General features: G+C 31.1%; 1 protein-coding gene across 2 annotated transcripts in view; it reads right to left on the reverse strand.

Moving 5' to 3' along the window:
* Positions 1-4255: 4255 nt before the first annotated feature.
* The window catches only part of LOC106459491 (neuroligin-1-like), a 39250-nt gene continuing 26284 nt past the window's right edge, over positions 4256-17221 (reverse strand). For both annotated transcript variants that reach the window (XM_022385994.1, XM_022385993.1), the window contains 3 exons: positions 8646-8761; positions 5726-6237; positions 4256-5304 (listed from right to left, as the gene is read on the reverse strand). In XM_022385994.1, coding sequence (XP_022241702.1) covers positions 5077-5304; positions 5726-6237; positions 8646-8761 — 856 coding nt within the window. In that variant the 3' untranslated portion in view covers positions 4256-5076. The remainder of the gene's footprint in view (positions 5305-5725; positions 6238-8645; positions 8762-17221) is intronic.

Genomic DNA, 17221 nt, shown 5'->3' on the forward strand with positions numbered 1-17221 from the left:
ACATTACAATGATAAAGTTCACATTACAATAGTTTCCATAATGTTTAGAGTGATAAAGTTCACATTACAATAGTTTGCATAATGTTTAGAGTGATAAAGGTTACATTACAATAGTTTGCATAATGTTTAGAGTGATAAAGTTCACATTACAATAGTTTTCATAATGTTTAGAGTGATAAAGTTCACATTACAATAGTTTGCATAATGTTTAGAGTGATAAAGGTTACATTACAATAGTTTCCATAATGTTTAGAGTGATAAAGGTTCACATTACAATAGTTTTCATAATGTTTAGAATGATAAAGTTCATATTACAATAGTTTTATAAATAAATGACTAATGAACGTGATACTATTTTCAACATTCCGAAGATATCCGAAGGAACGCACTCGATGGCTCAGCGAGAAGTCTGAAGTATTGGAGCACTAAACATTGGGTTTCGATATTCGCTGTGTGCATAGCCCAGATAGCCCATTATGGAGCTATGCGCTTGGTAACAAACATCCAAGTGATCATACGAAAAAAAGATCAAAACAGGAAATTATTATGATAAGTTTAATTATTTTTTAACTTATTATAGTCGTCGAGTATGGTGTACCACAATCCAAATTCTGACCATTCTTCAGAAGTTTTTTGTTTGACATAACTGTACTCTAGTCAAGTATACACCAACAGTTGCCCAGTCTCAAAATGTGACCGGTGAGGATATAACAATCAGTTCTTTATTTTATTTTATTATTTATTCATTATTAATCTTAATAACTGTAGCTGTGAAACTTATTAGCTGGGTTAATACAAGTACACTTTCTATATGTTTATAGATTTAAAAAAAAAGTTACATCGACCTTAAAAATGAACTGATATTTAATCTTTTAAGTGCCCTTAACCTTATAAGAAATGCTATTGGAGAGTACTAAATTGAATTATTTTATTTAAAAAATTTGCCTATAAAAGTATTGTCAGCTGGTTTTCATGAATCTCTTAAATATTTATAATTGTTTAAACAACATACAGTACAACCTATTTGAAGTTAAAGAATCGTTCTTCAATGTACGCTGTAAACTGTAGGCTATTTCTCTCATTTGATGTTTGACCGAGAGTGGCTCAGTTGTAAACGTTTCGGACTATAGATATATGGGTCCAATCTTACGTCACGTTACCGCCAAAAACGAATAATTTTCCACTCTTTGGGGCCATGGGTGGCAGTCAAATCCTACTATTCGGTTAGACGAGAGTTGGCAGTAGGTGCTGTTGACTAGCTGCTTTCCATCAGTTCAAAGCTACTAACTCCTAGCGCAGATAACTCTTAAGAAACGTGACACTAATATCCGAAAGCAAATAAATCTTTTTTTCTTATTTTCTTTTTTTTTTGGCGTTAATGATTTCTTGCATGAATTTAAACGGTGGTTTTGTTTTTAAAAAAGCTTAACATAGTAACAACCTATATGTACTCCCATCTAGTGAGTAAAATACTTAAATTAAATTAAATACTATAATTACGAGAATTTAATTGTTGATGCCAAACATGCTTTTAATAGAGTATACCTAAAATATTTTGTTCCTTATAATGAAATACTCTGTTCTAATAATAGTCAAATAAATTAAGTGATACTGCATATTTCTATTGATCATTAAAATTATATAAATAAGAATTTACGTAAGTCCAAATGAGTCAAAATATGTATATGTTAGCGTGACCCTCCAGCAATTCCAGCTGTATTGCTTGTGTATTTGATTATTCTAATTTCAATTAACAAAAGTTATATGTTACTCTATGTTCTTAAGAAGTAATGTAAGTAAAAAAATAACAAATAAGGATTACTGTTAAAAATAACCTTTTAGTAATATTTACTAGAAAAATAAGTTTGTGTATATGCTACTGCCATCTATTGATAAATATATCATTTAACGCAATTAATTCTTTTAACACACTATAGATCCAAAGAAACTATATATTGTAGCGTATTTGAGAGCAATTATTTGTTTACACTAATAATAATATATCTTTAAAAAAACTATATCTTTTATATATAAATTAGCGACAGTAACTAGAAACCAAACTTTATTTTAAATATTAGCTGTTACTGATAAAGATACTTGGCTTACAATGGCGACATTATTAAATCATTATATAAAAATACCTGAAAGTAAAAAATATGAGAGAGATGGGAGTTTTTAATTCTCTAATGATAAGAAGTACAAAAATAGTTAATCAATTTCCTAACTTTCTTTGAGCTTATAATTATAGCCACTAGATGTCAGCAAAAACATTTGTGGCACAACTTGCATAAACGAGTTCTGTTTAATGAGGATATATTTAAATATTTCCCTATGAAATTATGAAAATGAAACTGATATAATGCTAACACTTCAATTATAAACTGTTTTTATGACAATTGTAGTGAAATTAATTCACAATAAAGTTGTTCAATTACATTCTGAATGTAACTCTCAATAAAGGTCGTGATATTTGCACTTTGATCCACTCGGATACTTAGCGTTGAACAAGATCCACGTATTGGTTACAAGTAATACTGCAGACGCTTTATTCATATGATGAGAAATTAGCCTTATCTATACCAAGCATAACTGATATTTTAATTAAGTAAATTTAGCCAATAAATGAAAAAAAGGAATTTTATTATAAATGGAAAAAAATATTGTTCTGTAGATATTGAAATAGATCATTATGTATTATTTCTATTATACTTACATTGAGACCAGTTTAAGCTTAAACCAAAAAGAATTGTAATATCAATGTTTACACTCGAATGGCAAACGCAATAACATATATTATAAAAGTATGTCAAAGCACGAAGTTTTGTCTGTTTATATATTTTTTATTTGAAGGAATAGGTTTTTCTTCGTATTTACATCATTTTTTATCTTAAAAATATTTAGTTTAAACCAGGTGAGGACGTTGTTTTTTAATAACAGAAAGTTGTACTTGAATTAAGTAGTTTGATATTTAATATGATTCATTTTACATATTATCTACATGGTTTTATTACCGTTTACATAAACTCTTCCGAATAATAATATGAAAAATGGAATTCTGGATATCAAAAGTAACTAAGGAAATAGGTGCTTTGGAGTTCTGAATTTGTAATTGCGAAATAGATTTTTTTATGCTTTTTGTATGATCTGACTTTATATTTATGTACATAAAGTTAGATAAAAAGCATCAGCGGAAAATAGGCGGTTTAGACAATTTCAAAAATAATAATAAAATAAATGACGACCAAACAGAAAAGATATGTGAAAAAATAATAAACTGAAACTAATATTTGATCATTAATATCATAACATTTAACCTTAGAATTAAGGATGAGGGCTATGTTCCTTCAGCATTTTAACCCCATTTTTCTAAACATTTAAGTACCAAACTGCTTGTAGTTCCTTATTTCTTGATTTATCGAGACTTACCTAAAGCCTTCCTTATAAAACTTAAGTCTTGCTAAAAACTTGGAAATCTGAGAGAGTTTTTAGAAAACTTGGCGTAGGATAAAAATATATAGTTCATCACTAGAAATAGAAAATGTAAGATTATTTAACAGCCAAAGAAATAACAACATTGAATTGTAATACGGGAACCAAGTTTATTTTATTGAAATTTTAAGTTCGCTTCAATATTTTGTGTACCGAATAATCCCAGTGTCATATACAATATCACCTAGAAACTTTACGCCAGATGCTCTGACAACCAATTGAGTATTGAACGGCTTAGCTTAATAGACTAGTTACTGATGATTTGAAAAGAAATGTGTTGTGTTTTGGGAATAATGGCATTGTATTGATAAAATTTGATTAAACATTTGATATCGGGCTGTATATATTGTGATGTTACTGAACGAATAATAAATATATTATTTCGGAATATCAAGTTTATTTACTGTACCTGCTATTGTGCGGTTATATAAAGTGAAGAACCAAATAGTAGCCAATGAAAATTTTTCTTCACTTCACCTATCCAGTGTATAGGTTTTTCTCATAGTGAATACAAAGCATGTTCACACCAACAATATGGTTGTTACTGAACATTTTTTCTTTTTAGGAATACTTTTAGATTGTACTAGATATAATTAATATATAAATTTTAAGGTTTCAGATTAATAATATCTCAATTTTATTATTGAAGTTAACATCTAAGCCATTATTAATTTTAAAAATTAAAAATTATTAATTTTTTACTAATTTTAAAAACTTAGTTAAAACTTTGACACTTTGTTAAATAGGTAATAAGTGAAAAGAAAACGTCACTTGTTTTGCTACCATATTTGAAGTTGTGAACAAGATAAATAGTGTTCATGCATCTAAAAGTCCTTAAAATACTTTTAATGAACGTCAACTCATTAAGATATCTCACTTATATTTTCTTATCTACTGTAGTAGCGTTTTTACATTCTGGTTTTTATGTTTACTAGTGTGTAGTTTTACAGAATGTTTCTTTTACCATACCACGTTTTATTTATTCCCTGTATATCTTTAAACCTATGTTTAAACCATGTTTCTTTGGTTTCTTAACAAATCTGTATATTTTTAGTTTGTTTATTTCTTTTTGTTTTCTTTTTACGTACTGTAGTTTCACATTTTGTCATAAATAAAGTGTAATTTACAGATTCAGTTTTCTTTTAACATGCTATAGTTTTACTGCAGTTTTAACTAAGTTGGAACATTGCAATGCGCATTCCAAGAAAGTTGAGTTAACAAACACATATTTTCTAGTCTTATAATTATTCATGTTATAATTATCAAAGTGCATTTCATGTACGTTTAAAAACCGCAGCTCAATCCACGTTTTATTCATATCCACATATTTACAGGAAAAGAACACCGTAAGAAAAGTATGATCATATTATTTAAAAAGTTCTGATTTCAACGTTTCATTACGAGAAGATAAGTACGAACAAGATAACATATTAAGCCTACTTCAGAAAGACAAAAGGGATAATTTTATCTGTGAATTGTGTTCAAAACAAGTATGGAAGTTGAAATCAAATTTAGCTGCTTTTTTCATTAAAGAAAATTAACAACTATACATTTAATGTTGACCTTATACAGAACAATCAAAGACTTCTACATTTTCATTTCTTGAGTTTTTATTCTGGGTTGAGAAGGGAAATCGTTCTCTCCGTGATGAAGCAGAGGTTGAACTTCAGGAGTCGGTCTTTCATTAGGCTGGCTCTGTGTTGGTGGCGGAGGAGGTGGTGGCACATCTTGGATAGCACCAGGAGATATTGAAGTTGCCCGATTTGTTTGCTTGTGCTTATGTCGAGGTGGTAGGGTATCATTTGGTGTTTTCACCTGAAATATTATCAAAGACATTATCTGAGAACGGCGGATTTTTTTCACTTTCTGTTGCAACTATTCATCATCTCGTATTTTATGTTGAACATATTCGTAAACTTACACAGCCTAAGATGTTCGAAATTTTCAGAGTTAACATCTTCAGAACGCGCCTGTATAAGAAATACTGTTATATAATTATATATACATCTTATTGTAACGTAAAATGCAGACCATTAATATCATAACATGGAAAATGTATGTTTAGGTTTTATTAAGTTTATAATTAAGCACAAAGCTACACAATGGGCTATCTGTGCTCTGCCCACCACGGGTATAGAAACCCGGATTGTAGCGTTGTAAGTCCGCAGACATACCGCTGTGCCACTGGGGGGCTTGATTTTATGTCGAAAAGGCATAAAAATTAATTTAAACATACCTTATAATTGTTTTTTTGAAGTTTCGCTTCAATTCTGTATTTATCTCTTTGATAAAATACGCCAGCAAATATGAGAACGTTTAAAATAAGAAGCGAGCATCCAACAGCAATAGTGATACTGAGTGCTGTTGAGTAGCTCGTGTGTCTTAAGACAGTGGCCACTGTATCAGAATCATTAGTAGAAGTTGTATGGTGGAATTCTTTATTAGATACCATGGTGGGGTATAGGTCGTCCTCAATTGCTCTGGAACTTGCACTGGTGTTCCGAACACCGCGGAGTGTCGATAAAGGCAAACCTGGAAACACTGGTGCAACTGTTGTAGCTACTGGAAATCTATGAGGAACGGGTACCTGGCGAACTATGCCATCGTACAGTTCATGCTTGTTATGGTCATCCAGTAAGTGGTGATAAGGTGGAACACTAATGTCGCTTTTATCCAATTTGGGGATGAGATGAAGCCAAAGCGACATTCGGTGAGCGTGATAGTGGTCACGGACTTTTGGTTTTGTTCCTAGGGAATGACAATAAAATCATTGTTTGATAATGTATTTGACATAAAATCTCCGTTGTATAATTCTCGTTATATACTGTTAATAAAAATAAGTAAACTAATAGTGACGTACTTGTATTACCTGGATTATTTGTCACTGTGGCATATTCACTTAAAGTCGTATAAACACTATCAGTCACCCAACAAATGGAATATAACACAAGATTCTTCTTCATATTTATTACCTCCTCAAAGACCTTGAAAAATGTTCGCTATTACCAGCGATGATACTTTTCACCATACAATAGTGAATAATGGTTTCCTAAAACAAGATTTTCGTGAGGTAAGGTCATGTGTTATTCTGATATCTAAACAATTAAGTATTTCTAAAGCTACATTATAATAATCTTCTCCTCAAAGAATATTTAGTAGTTCTAACGTAGACACATTTATACTGGAATTATTGAAAAACGTTTTTTTAGAGGACTGTTTGGTATATCCACAAAACAGTTTAATTTTTGAATGGTGTGTTTTATAATCAAATAAATAGAGTTATATACTTCTAATTATATCGCACATCTGTTTTAGTGACTCCCTGATAGCCACCAGTAGTAACCTTGAAGGTTTATATCGCTAAAATTCGGAGTTAGATGCATGTAGTAAGCACAACGCAGACAGCCTATTGTGTAGTTCTGCGCTTAAAAGAAATAAAAGAAAGACATGTTTTTAGCGGGGGCAATAAAAAATTGGTTACAGCACTATATATATAACAAGTTAATCAATAAACAAAACAGTCATGCAAAATAGCTTTTTTTATTAACTTGAGTATTTGCCATCCTAGGATAAATTTATCGAGGAAGAAAAATTAACTATTATTTATTTCTTTTTTTTTTCTAGACGCAAAATTATCACTAAAATAACTTTCTTCGAAGTAGAATGTTATTATAATAACGATATTTTATTTGCATTATAAAAAAGTTTTAGTTTGGCTTTCTGTACGTATAAAATATTAGTCCTTTTGCTTCTTTTCATGTTGAACTAGCATGAACAAAGTGATGTTTTCTAAATAGAGAAGGTCTTGTAATTACAATGAATAATCCCATAAATCTCCATGAAATTGGCATACTATGTCCTTCAACTTCGTTAAGACCTCTTGTTTTCTTTTAGCCTTTCAAGCCAACGCTTATAAAAATAAACTAAGCTTGAATTTTGATTAATGCATCTTGAAGTGGAATTAAGACTTATCTTAAAGACACACTCACGACTAAGTATTATTTTTAAAAATAGTATTCCTTTACTAAAACATTCCTATGTTGTTTACTAATATCTTGTCAGCGACGTAATCAAGACTATGGTAAATTAATAATACGAACGTCAAATAGATATGGAACAAATAAGGCAGGTCAATTACCTGGAAGCTGGATAACATCAGATGGTAAAATGTGATCATGAAATAAAACGAACAATAGAGATGGCTAAAGACGCATTTCTGAAATTGTAAAAGATACTGACAAATAGTAAAATTTCTATGGGAACGAAGTTAATAGTTTTGGATTGTTATGTTATACCAATTTTTACGCATGCATCAGAATGTTGGACAATATATTTTGCAAATATAGAAAAGAGATCTGAAGCAATTGAGTTGTGGTTCTTTAGGTGCATCTCAAAGGTATGTTGGACAAGACACATCTCAAATGAAGATACTTTGTCAAGATCAGGTTGCAGGAGGAAGCTGCTGAGTAGCAGAAAAAAAAGACAGTTGGAGTTTCTCGGACACATTATGAGGAAAGAAGAAATTGAACATGTAGACGTAACTGGAAAGATCGAATGAAGGAAAGACCGTGAAAGACAGAGATTAACTTATGTCAAGAGTCTATCTATATGGATGAATGTATCGACATTGGAAGTTCAACTAGAACAGATCTGTAGAAGACCATGGTCACCAATGTCCTGTTTGGATATGGTACATAGAGAGAGAGAAAACGATTCATATCATAAACAAAAACACATTTATGTCATAGTAGAAACCAATCGCACGTCTGTCTTCATAGAGATATTTTATTTTTGTATTCTAATTTACTTTACGAAATTTTACAAACATTGCTCAATACGACATTATTACCGTGGACAGCGCCACCTCAGCATGAGTGAAGTACTACTAAAAATAATATGTGTGTCTAGGAACTATCACTGACGTTGAGGCTGATGAATGAATTTTGAAACACCAAGCTTATTAGCTATTTCACGCTAAACTTCGGCAAGATTTCAGAAAATTGTTTTTCCTTTCTTTCTAATTAATTGTCGTTTTTGTAATTTTTAAATTATTGGTGGTTTTAGAAATTCTTTATATCAAAATTAGTAGAGAAGTTTGCCTTACAATAAGAAAGTTGTTAAAATACAAGAACGTTAAATGCTAATAGTGATCATACCTATGGCAATGTATTTCTGATGAACAGCATCATACACTGGCCAGTCGAACCGTTCGAAACGACCAATTCCTTTGTCATCAGTTTCATCGCGGTGATGCAGAGGAGTGTTGGGATCCCTTAAACAATCATTATTACACGCAAATTAGAGGCATAAAAATATACACTGAAGCTAAAAAAACTAGAAATACAGAGTAAGCTTTCATTAGTGACTTTCTCTAATGAAAACTAAAACATTTTTTATGATATATTTCATTCTGTACACTCTAAACATTATGGAAACTATTGTAATGTAACCTTTATCACTCTAAACATTATGGCTTATATGTTAGAGTTTAGTACTATAAGATGATAACGATTTCATTGACATTTGCAGGTTCTTATATGAAAATATATTCATATAGAGTTCAGTTTTGTAAGGTCAAGGTGAGTTTCTGTACAGTTGGTAGGTTCTATTTTATATACCCTCGCACAGATTAACATTTTTTGAAATATATTGTTACAGGGATATCCATACTTTGCTGACTCTTTAAGCTGATTCTCTTTAAACGTCTCAAGTGACTGCTGACTCTCTTTAAACGTCTCAAGTGACAATTAAATGCTGGTGTTTTAAGTAGCACTTTGTAGACGATCTAAACTAGTCTTAGCTTGGATGGTAAAAATGTGTTTTTACGTTTTCTTGTGTGTTTTTTTTTAATTATGTAAATCTTTCGCTACCATACTCTGTTAGCGTATACTGCGAAAAGCTAAGTATTTTTAGACCAAGCCGATTTTTTTTAGTCAAGTAATAATTAAATAACTTTATATAAATTATTTGGAATTATCATGGACGAGATTTTCTGATGACTTTATTGTTATTTCGAAACAATCGTTATCAAATTAGCTATTTTCTTAATGTATTTTCCTCGGTGGATAAGCGGTAAGTTTGTAGACTTACAACGCTAAAATCCGGGGCTCGATTCCCTCTCGTGGACAGAACTCAGGTAGCAAATTGTATAGCTAAAACTACAACATCTTCATGTATTAAAAGGGATGAAAGAGAGGATTAAATTTACTTTTCAGTTCTTTAACGCTCCTTTGCTCTTTTGGATGATTTTAGGAATATACATGTAGATGGAAATCAAGAAATTATGACTCCTGTTTTTTCGTGTGTTTTTTTATAAATCGACCAATTATATTTTTAGTGACCATCCTAAGTTATAAAACTAAATATTCTTAATTGTCTTGCGTGAAGGTTTTATTTTTGGTATCTAACTCAAAAGTCAGAAAACGTAGATTCAAAGAATTTAAAGTTTTTGATTGATTATCATTTTCCAATAATGTTGAAAACACCCAAATCGAATATAGACAAAACAATGTCAGTGAGGAGGTTATCCCTATAGTCACTATCTGTTCTACAGGTATTAAGCAAGAAATGAATTATGTTATTGTGAATAAATTAAAAGAGGTTTTCTAAGATCCTAAAATAATCTGGGCCACAAAGCAGCCCCTAAATCTGTATAGATTACTAATACAGGATAGTGTAACAAGTTGATACAGAACGATTACTTTTATGGAGTAGAAAAAATTGCTTAGCGTTAATTGATAAATACCTTTAACAAGAAAATGTAATTCTTAGGCTTGTATAGCAAGAATTATTTCAGAAAATAACTTTATATTTGTAATTCTAATAGACGATATTTAGGCTTTAAAATGTACAGTTTGTGTCTTGGAGAAACATTTAATCTAAAATTTCGAATAAAAGTTTCATCTTTATGAAATGTTGATTGGTTTAAAGATCTTGTTTGTTTGTTTGTTTTGAATTTCGCGCAAAGCTACACGAGGGCTATCTGCGCTAGCCGTCCCTAATTTAGCAGTGTAAGACTAGAGGGAAGGCAGCTAGTCATCACCACACACCGCCAACTCTTGGGCTATTCTTTTACCAACGAATAGTGGGATTGACCGTCACATTATAACGCCCCCACGGCTGAAAGGGCAAGCATATTTGGTGGGATGGGGATGCAAACCCGCGACCCGCAGATTGCGAGTCGAGCGTCCTAACCACCTGGCCATGCCGGGCCTTAAAGATTTTAAACGACATTTTTAATATTTTACCATTTTAGAATTCTAATCAAGAGATTATTTTTGAAAACCATTTTATTGGCCACATCTTTCAATTTGAATTTAAATGTGTTAAAGGATAAAGTTTTAAAAAGGATGAAGGTCGAGAGGGTAAGATACTTTTGGCGCACATTATATCACACATGTGTTACACAGATTTAAAGATAAGTTTGGTTGCTATTATTCGCATATTAGGAGTGTCACGAAAAATAGTTGAGTTCAGCTCAAGTTGAAATAGGAGACTGTGATATAATAAAAACCATTAAAACTTGATTAGATTTGGAGAATGTTTATAATAAGAAGTAATTTAAAATTCTATGTTATAAGTTATTTCACAGGGATTGATTATTTTTAAGATGGGGTGAAGTGACTCTTTACACGAAGGATGAAATGAAACATGTTGCAAATGAAGACATAAAAAATGGTAGTAAAATATTGGGATTGACCTGAATTATATAGACATTAATTCCTTGGTGGCAAAAGGAAAGAATAATAATGTTTCCCCAGAAAATTCAGGGAGGTCTAGGATCAGATATGAGAACCTCTCTCTCTTTCATTTTTAGCAGGTCAGTAGTCAGTAGGCAGGCGTTACTCCTGTTTTTAAGAGTTGCTCTGGAAGTTATACATAAGTTAGTCTTCTGTAGTGGGAAAAATTCTACAGAGTTTTATTAAAGAAGTTTTGGAAAATCACAGAATGAAGTTCGTTATCATAAAAGAAAAATGAACATGAACTCACCAAAGGGAAATAATTTTTAACAATCTGTTATGTTCTTTTTGAAGATCGTACTTGTTATCTGTACAATGGAATGGGGTTGGTTTGGTTTATTATATTTTCAAAAAACTGTTTATAAGATGCCATGCAATATTTTAGCTAAGGAAATCACATTTATAGAGTTTGGGAAAGACTAGTTAATGTGCACTGTATGGTGGTTAGATGGAAGAAAGGAACGGTTGCTATTAATGGAGTCCAAACATATTGGATCCTTGTTACTAGTGCCTCAGGAGTCAGTGCTTGGCTTTTGCTTTTAGTTAATTACATTAATAATATTAATGGAGCATATTAGCAAAGCTTGCGGATGCAATGAATCCCTTGAGTATTTCAAGATGTACAGTTTTGACAAAAATGTTTGCAGACTGTTCTATATTGATGTTATTGTCTTCATGCATCGAGTAGTTGTTGAATAAACGTCTGAGTAGTGACAGAGAAGGTAGCGTATGATTGTACAAACATGTACGAGCTGTTATTCTGGTCTGTATAAGCTATTCTGAGCATTTGTTTGTCGAAATACACATACACAGATGTTTTGTATGAAAAGGCGTGCTTTTGGTATAATCTTTTTCGAAACAGATCAACGCTTTGTTTAGACAATTTTTCTGTATTTTTCGTCACATGCCAGAAGCTATAGGGGTCAAATTGTTCGATTGACCAGAATTGGTATGAAGCAAACGTGCATTTCCTGAAAAATATGGTACCCTCAGTGTAATGTATCCAGAATCCTGAAACGTCATCTGACTACAGAAAACGTTGTTCCAGGAAAGTCTACTTGTAGACACCAAAAATCCACTGCCATAGATGACCTTGTTTTGATCAGGTTAATACATCAAGGTTGAAAAATGTCTTGCAACACCTTATGACGAGATGGCATGGTAACCAAAAGAACACTGAATATGAGACTGATCAAACAAGGTTATTTTGCAGGAAGAGCTATCTGCAAACTGATATTAATCAGAATTCACCACTGTCACCGTGTTACTTGGGCAAGACACATGTCATCTTTTCAGTTGAGTCCTGTTTCCGACTTGTTAAAACTGATGATAAGATTCATGTTCGTCGTTTGCCTGGAGAACAGATGAAGGAAGAGTGTCTTTCCCACAGGGAACACACAGGAAGTGGTGCAGTACATGTTTGGGCAGCTATTCATCATGGTGGAAAAACTACTATATTATCCTCCAGGGAAACGTCAATGACTCTTCCTACATAGATCACACGGGGATGATGTTAGGGCGAGGTTTGGCAATGACTTTATGTTCCAGGATGACAATGTCACTTTCCTCGGTACATGTATCATACAGGATTATCTCGCCCAGAAGACGTTACAAGATTACCATGGCCAGCAAAGCTCCAGATTGTAAACCCATTGGGAACTGTTGGGCAGAATTGACCCCGAAAATTGCTAACCACGCCACTAAACCAGCTACTGTAGCTGAGTTGCATCGCCTTCTAGTGACAAGTTGGGATTACATCAATAACCTATCAACAGCATACCACGTCGCCTTGTGGAGGTTATTACAGTACGAGAAGGGCCAACCAAATACTGAATGTTGAATATGAATTGATATAAAGTTACAGACGCTATTTATAATAATTAAATGCTATATTTCGTTATTATATATATTTTGGTAAGGTTTTGTTGTGATAGGTGAAACGCTGAATTATACATCTTTCTACAGGTATCTGATAAAATTGTTTGCTGTTCAAATAAAACGTTCATGGTGTCCATAGAACCTGTCTAATTACACAAATTAAATATGTAGATATTTAATATAACATTCATTTCTTGGTTTGACAATGCTAAGTGTAATTATATTTCATTTTAATAATAATGATCTTATTTATTACAAAATATGCAAACATTTTGGCCAAGACTGTATTGTTGATGCTGATTTACTACATAATTATTTGGATCTGTTGGTTAGTTGGATCAAAGTTTGGTAAAATTAAAGTAAGTGCGAAACAATGTACTTGGGTTATCATAATTTGAGCCACATGTTTAATATAGATAGGAACGATTAAGTAGCGTAAATGAAAAACAGTATCTTAGCATACTGGTAAATAAGTCACTCAAACCATCGAGACAATGCCTTGTTGTTAGTAGTTGTAGTTAATAGAATTTTATGGTGTATTTATAAACATATTGATTACAATTCAAAAGAGGTAATTATCTCTGTATACAAATCATTAGTTAAGCCTCACCTAGAAAATTGTGTCTAGTTTTGACCTACTTGACCAATTGCAAGTGGTTCAGAATTTAATCCACAGGGTAAAATGGTTACCTTATGGAGATAGATTAAGAAAAGTCTAAGATTTAAAAAAAAAAGTCTGAAATTCAGTTAAAACAGTTTTATTTGTCTAACGGGTTGACGGACTTTTGGATGAAGTTGTTGTCGGTGGTAGAGGCCAGTTCTGCGTAAGATTTTAAATAGGAATCGACAATTTCCTGAAAACTAAAAGGTAAATTTACACATGTTCAGGGACAGACTTTGAAGTCCCTCTTTGTGCGTAGGTTATGTTAATTTAAATAAGGTTATATATTTATGGTTTCAATGTTTTTAATTATTGGTATACATTTTAGTGTGGTAATTTTACTTGGTTTTAAAAAAGTTTTTAAATAATTATTTTCCCGATTTTTGTATATTTTACCATTTTTGAATAGTAGCCACAAAAGCTATGGAACTGGTTAATAAACTTTGAGAAAAAAATATATAGCTACATTTTTTTCTCTTTGTCAGTTTTCTTGAGGTAGATTTTTAACGATAGTTTATATCTCTCTTTATATATTTATATATATCTGTGTGCACGGAATCAAGTATTTAGAGTTATACTTTCCAAACATACATAGAATTTTTAAGTATTATTTGATCAAGAGAGTTCATTTAGAGTTAACAGTTGCACCTTCAAAAGGAAGAAATCTAGAACTTGATGTAATTTTCTAGTCGTACATAAAATATGTGTTGTAAACTTCTTCCGATTAAAGACAATATATTTGAATAAAAGAAAGAAATTAATTAAAAACGTCGAATATGGAAGAGGTGTTTTAATTGAATAAGTGATAAAGAAAAAGTTTTTGTTATGATGGATAGAGTATTATGATAATATGGTTTTTAAAGAAACTTAAAAAGATATGTCCTCTATAGATATTTCAAAATTTGTAAATAAAGTAAAAGAAGAAATTAAAGAATATATAAAATAATTTGAATATCAATATACTAAAAAAGAAAACGATTATTTATTGAGTAATCATAAACTGGGAACATTTTATGCATTACCCAAAATTCATAAAAGTAAAGAAGTCAAAGAAATTTTGGAAGATGATAAGATGAAATATCTTTGGATAAAGAATCCTCCAAAAATATCTGGAAGATATTAAGATGAAATATATTTGGATAAAGAATCCTCCAAAAATATCTGAAAGATGATAAGATGAAATATCTTTGGATAAAGAATCCTCCAAAAATATCTGAAAGACCAACTATAAGTGGAAAAACTAGGTGATTGGACATAATTTTAAAACCATTTACATCTAAAGTACAAATTTATATAAGAGATGATACTGATTTTATTAATCACTTACCAGAGAAAAATTGAAAAACGAAATGTTGTTTTAATATCATTAGATGTTGTTTTAACATCATTAGATGTTGTTTCTCTTTATCCAAGTATCAAATAAGAATATGGTATAAAATCGATTTCATATTATTTAAATAGATACCCAGATTTATTACATCCACGCTTTAGTAAAGAAGTGATAATTAATAGTTTAAACCTTATTTCAAATAATTGCTATTTTGTTCATAAAGGCAATATAAATTAATAAACCTCTGGAACATCAGTGGAAACAAAAGTGGCTCCCACTTTAGTGATATGATATTTTGGAATTGAAATATTCAATAGTTTATCAAATTATTTTAAAAATAGTTATGTTAATTACTTGAAGCAAAATTCGAAAAGTTTTTTGGATATTATGGAACAGATCCTTTGATTTTGGAATATTTTTTGAAAATGTAAATCAAATTAACCCTAACATAAAGTTTACTTTCGAAATTGGCCCGGCATGGCCAGGTGGTTAGGGCGCTCGACTCGCAATCCGAGGGTCGTGGGTTCAAATCCCCGTCACACCAAACATGCTCGCCCTTTCAGCCGTGGGGGGCGTTATAATGTGACGGTCAATCCCACTATTCGTTGGTAAAAGAGTAGCCCAAGAGTTGGCGGTGGGTGGTGATGACTAGCGGCTTTCTCTCTACTCTTACACTGCTAAATTAGGGACGGCTAGCGCAGATAGCCCTCGTGTAGCTTTGCGCGAAATTAAAAAACAAACAAACAAACTTTCGAAATGAGTAACTGAGGTTTATCCTTTTTAGACATATGGATTATAAAAAAGGAAGACGGTAAGATTGAAACGGATTTATGTTACAAACCTTTTAATCCAAACCAGCTATTTAGATTTTTATAGTAATCATCTATACATACTAAATTAAATATTCCACTTTACCAAGCTCAAAAAATGTTTTCTATTGTTTCTAGCCCGAAAACTCAACAACACAGACGATAGAACTAAATTCTTACTTTAGGAAGTGTCATTATCCATAAAGCATAATAGGGAGAGGTTTAAAGTTAGCTAAGATTAAAAAGGAAATTAATATTACAGGCCCTACTGGGGAGAAAATACTTTTAATAAATTCTAGATTTAGTTGCAATTCACATAATGACATTTATGTATTATCTTGTATTTGTCGTAAGCGAGTATATGTTGGAGAAACAGAAAACTTACGTTTGAGAATAAATTTCATGTCAGAAATACAAATAATAGCCCATTACCTGTTAACAAATACATTAATAAGTGTATTATGGAAAACTATTATGCTTTACAAGAACCTCTTTTTCCAAATATTTCCATTTTTGGTATTATTTGAAAAGAATAATAGATTATTTGAAGACAATTATTTTACTAATAAATTTAAAACCACCTTTAATGTAACATAGTTTAACATACAGAGGAAGTTTAAAACATATATAAAGATTTAAGATAAAAGAACGCGGGAAGTTGTACGTTGTTAAGTAGGTCTTATTCGAGAAAACTGTACAAAGTGAAGAGTATCCTGAATGATACGAAACCGGCATTTTATGCTTTTATCTATTTGTGGTTTTATTGATTTCTTTTAAATTAACAGTAATAAATAAAGAATTTTTTTATATTTTTAAAGTAATTTTTATATTGTTTCATTTATACATATATAAATCTATATATACATGCACAAGTAATATAAAACTGTCCAATTAAGCAGCGTTTATCAAGAGATAATAAGTTATACGTGGTATATGCGTATTTTCGAAAACTTAAGTACAATTAGATCATGGTGAATTTGTTCAAAGTATATTAGTTCTATATTATATATATAAAAACACACTTTAGTACGTTTAAATCAATGCGAGTTCCCTTACAGTTGGTTTTAATTTATAAATAGCTACAATGACTTAATAACTGTTTACTCTTTTTAGCACCATGGTAAGTAAATCTAGTATTTTATATATATAAAGATACACGGAATTTATTACCCTAAGAACTAAGTGATTTCCTTTACAGTTGCTTCGTACATTTTATATAGAAACACAGAGTTTAGTACTATAAGATGATAACGATTTCATTGACATTTGCAGGTTTTGATAGTTTCTACATTACCTTTAAAGAACAACACCTTAA

The sequence above is a fragment of the Limulus polyphemus genome, unplaced genomic scaffold (assembly GCF_000517525.1).
Source record: "Limulus polyphemus unplaced genomic scaffold, Limulus_polyphemus-2.1.2 Scaffold617, whole genome shotgun sequence".
Taxonomy (NCBI): Eukaryota; Metazoa; Arthropoda; class Merostomata; order Xiphosura; family Limulidae; genus Limulus; species Limulus polyphemus.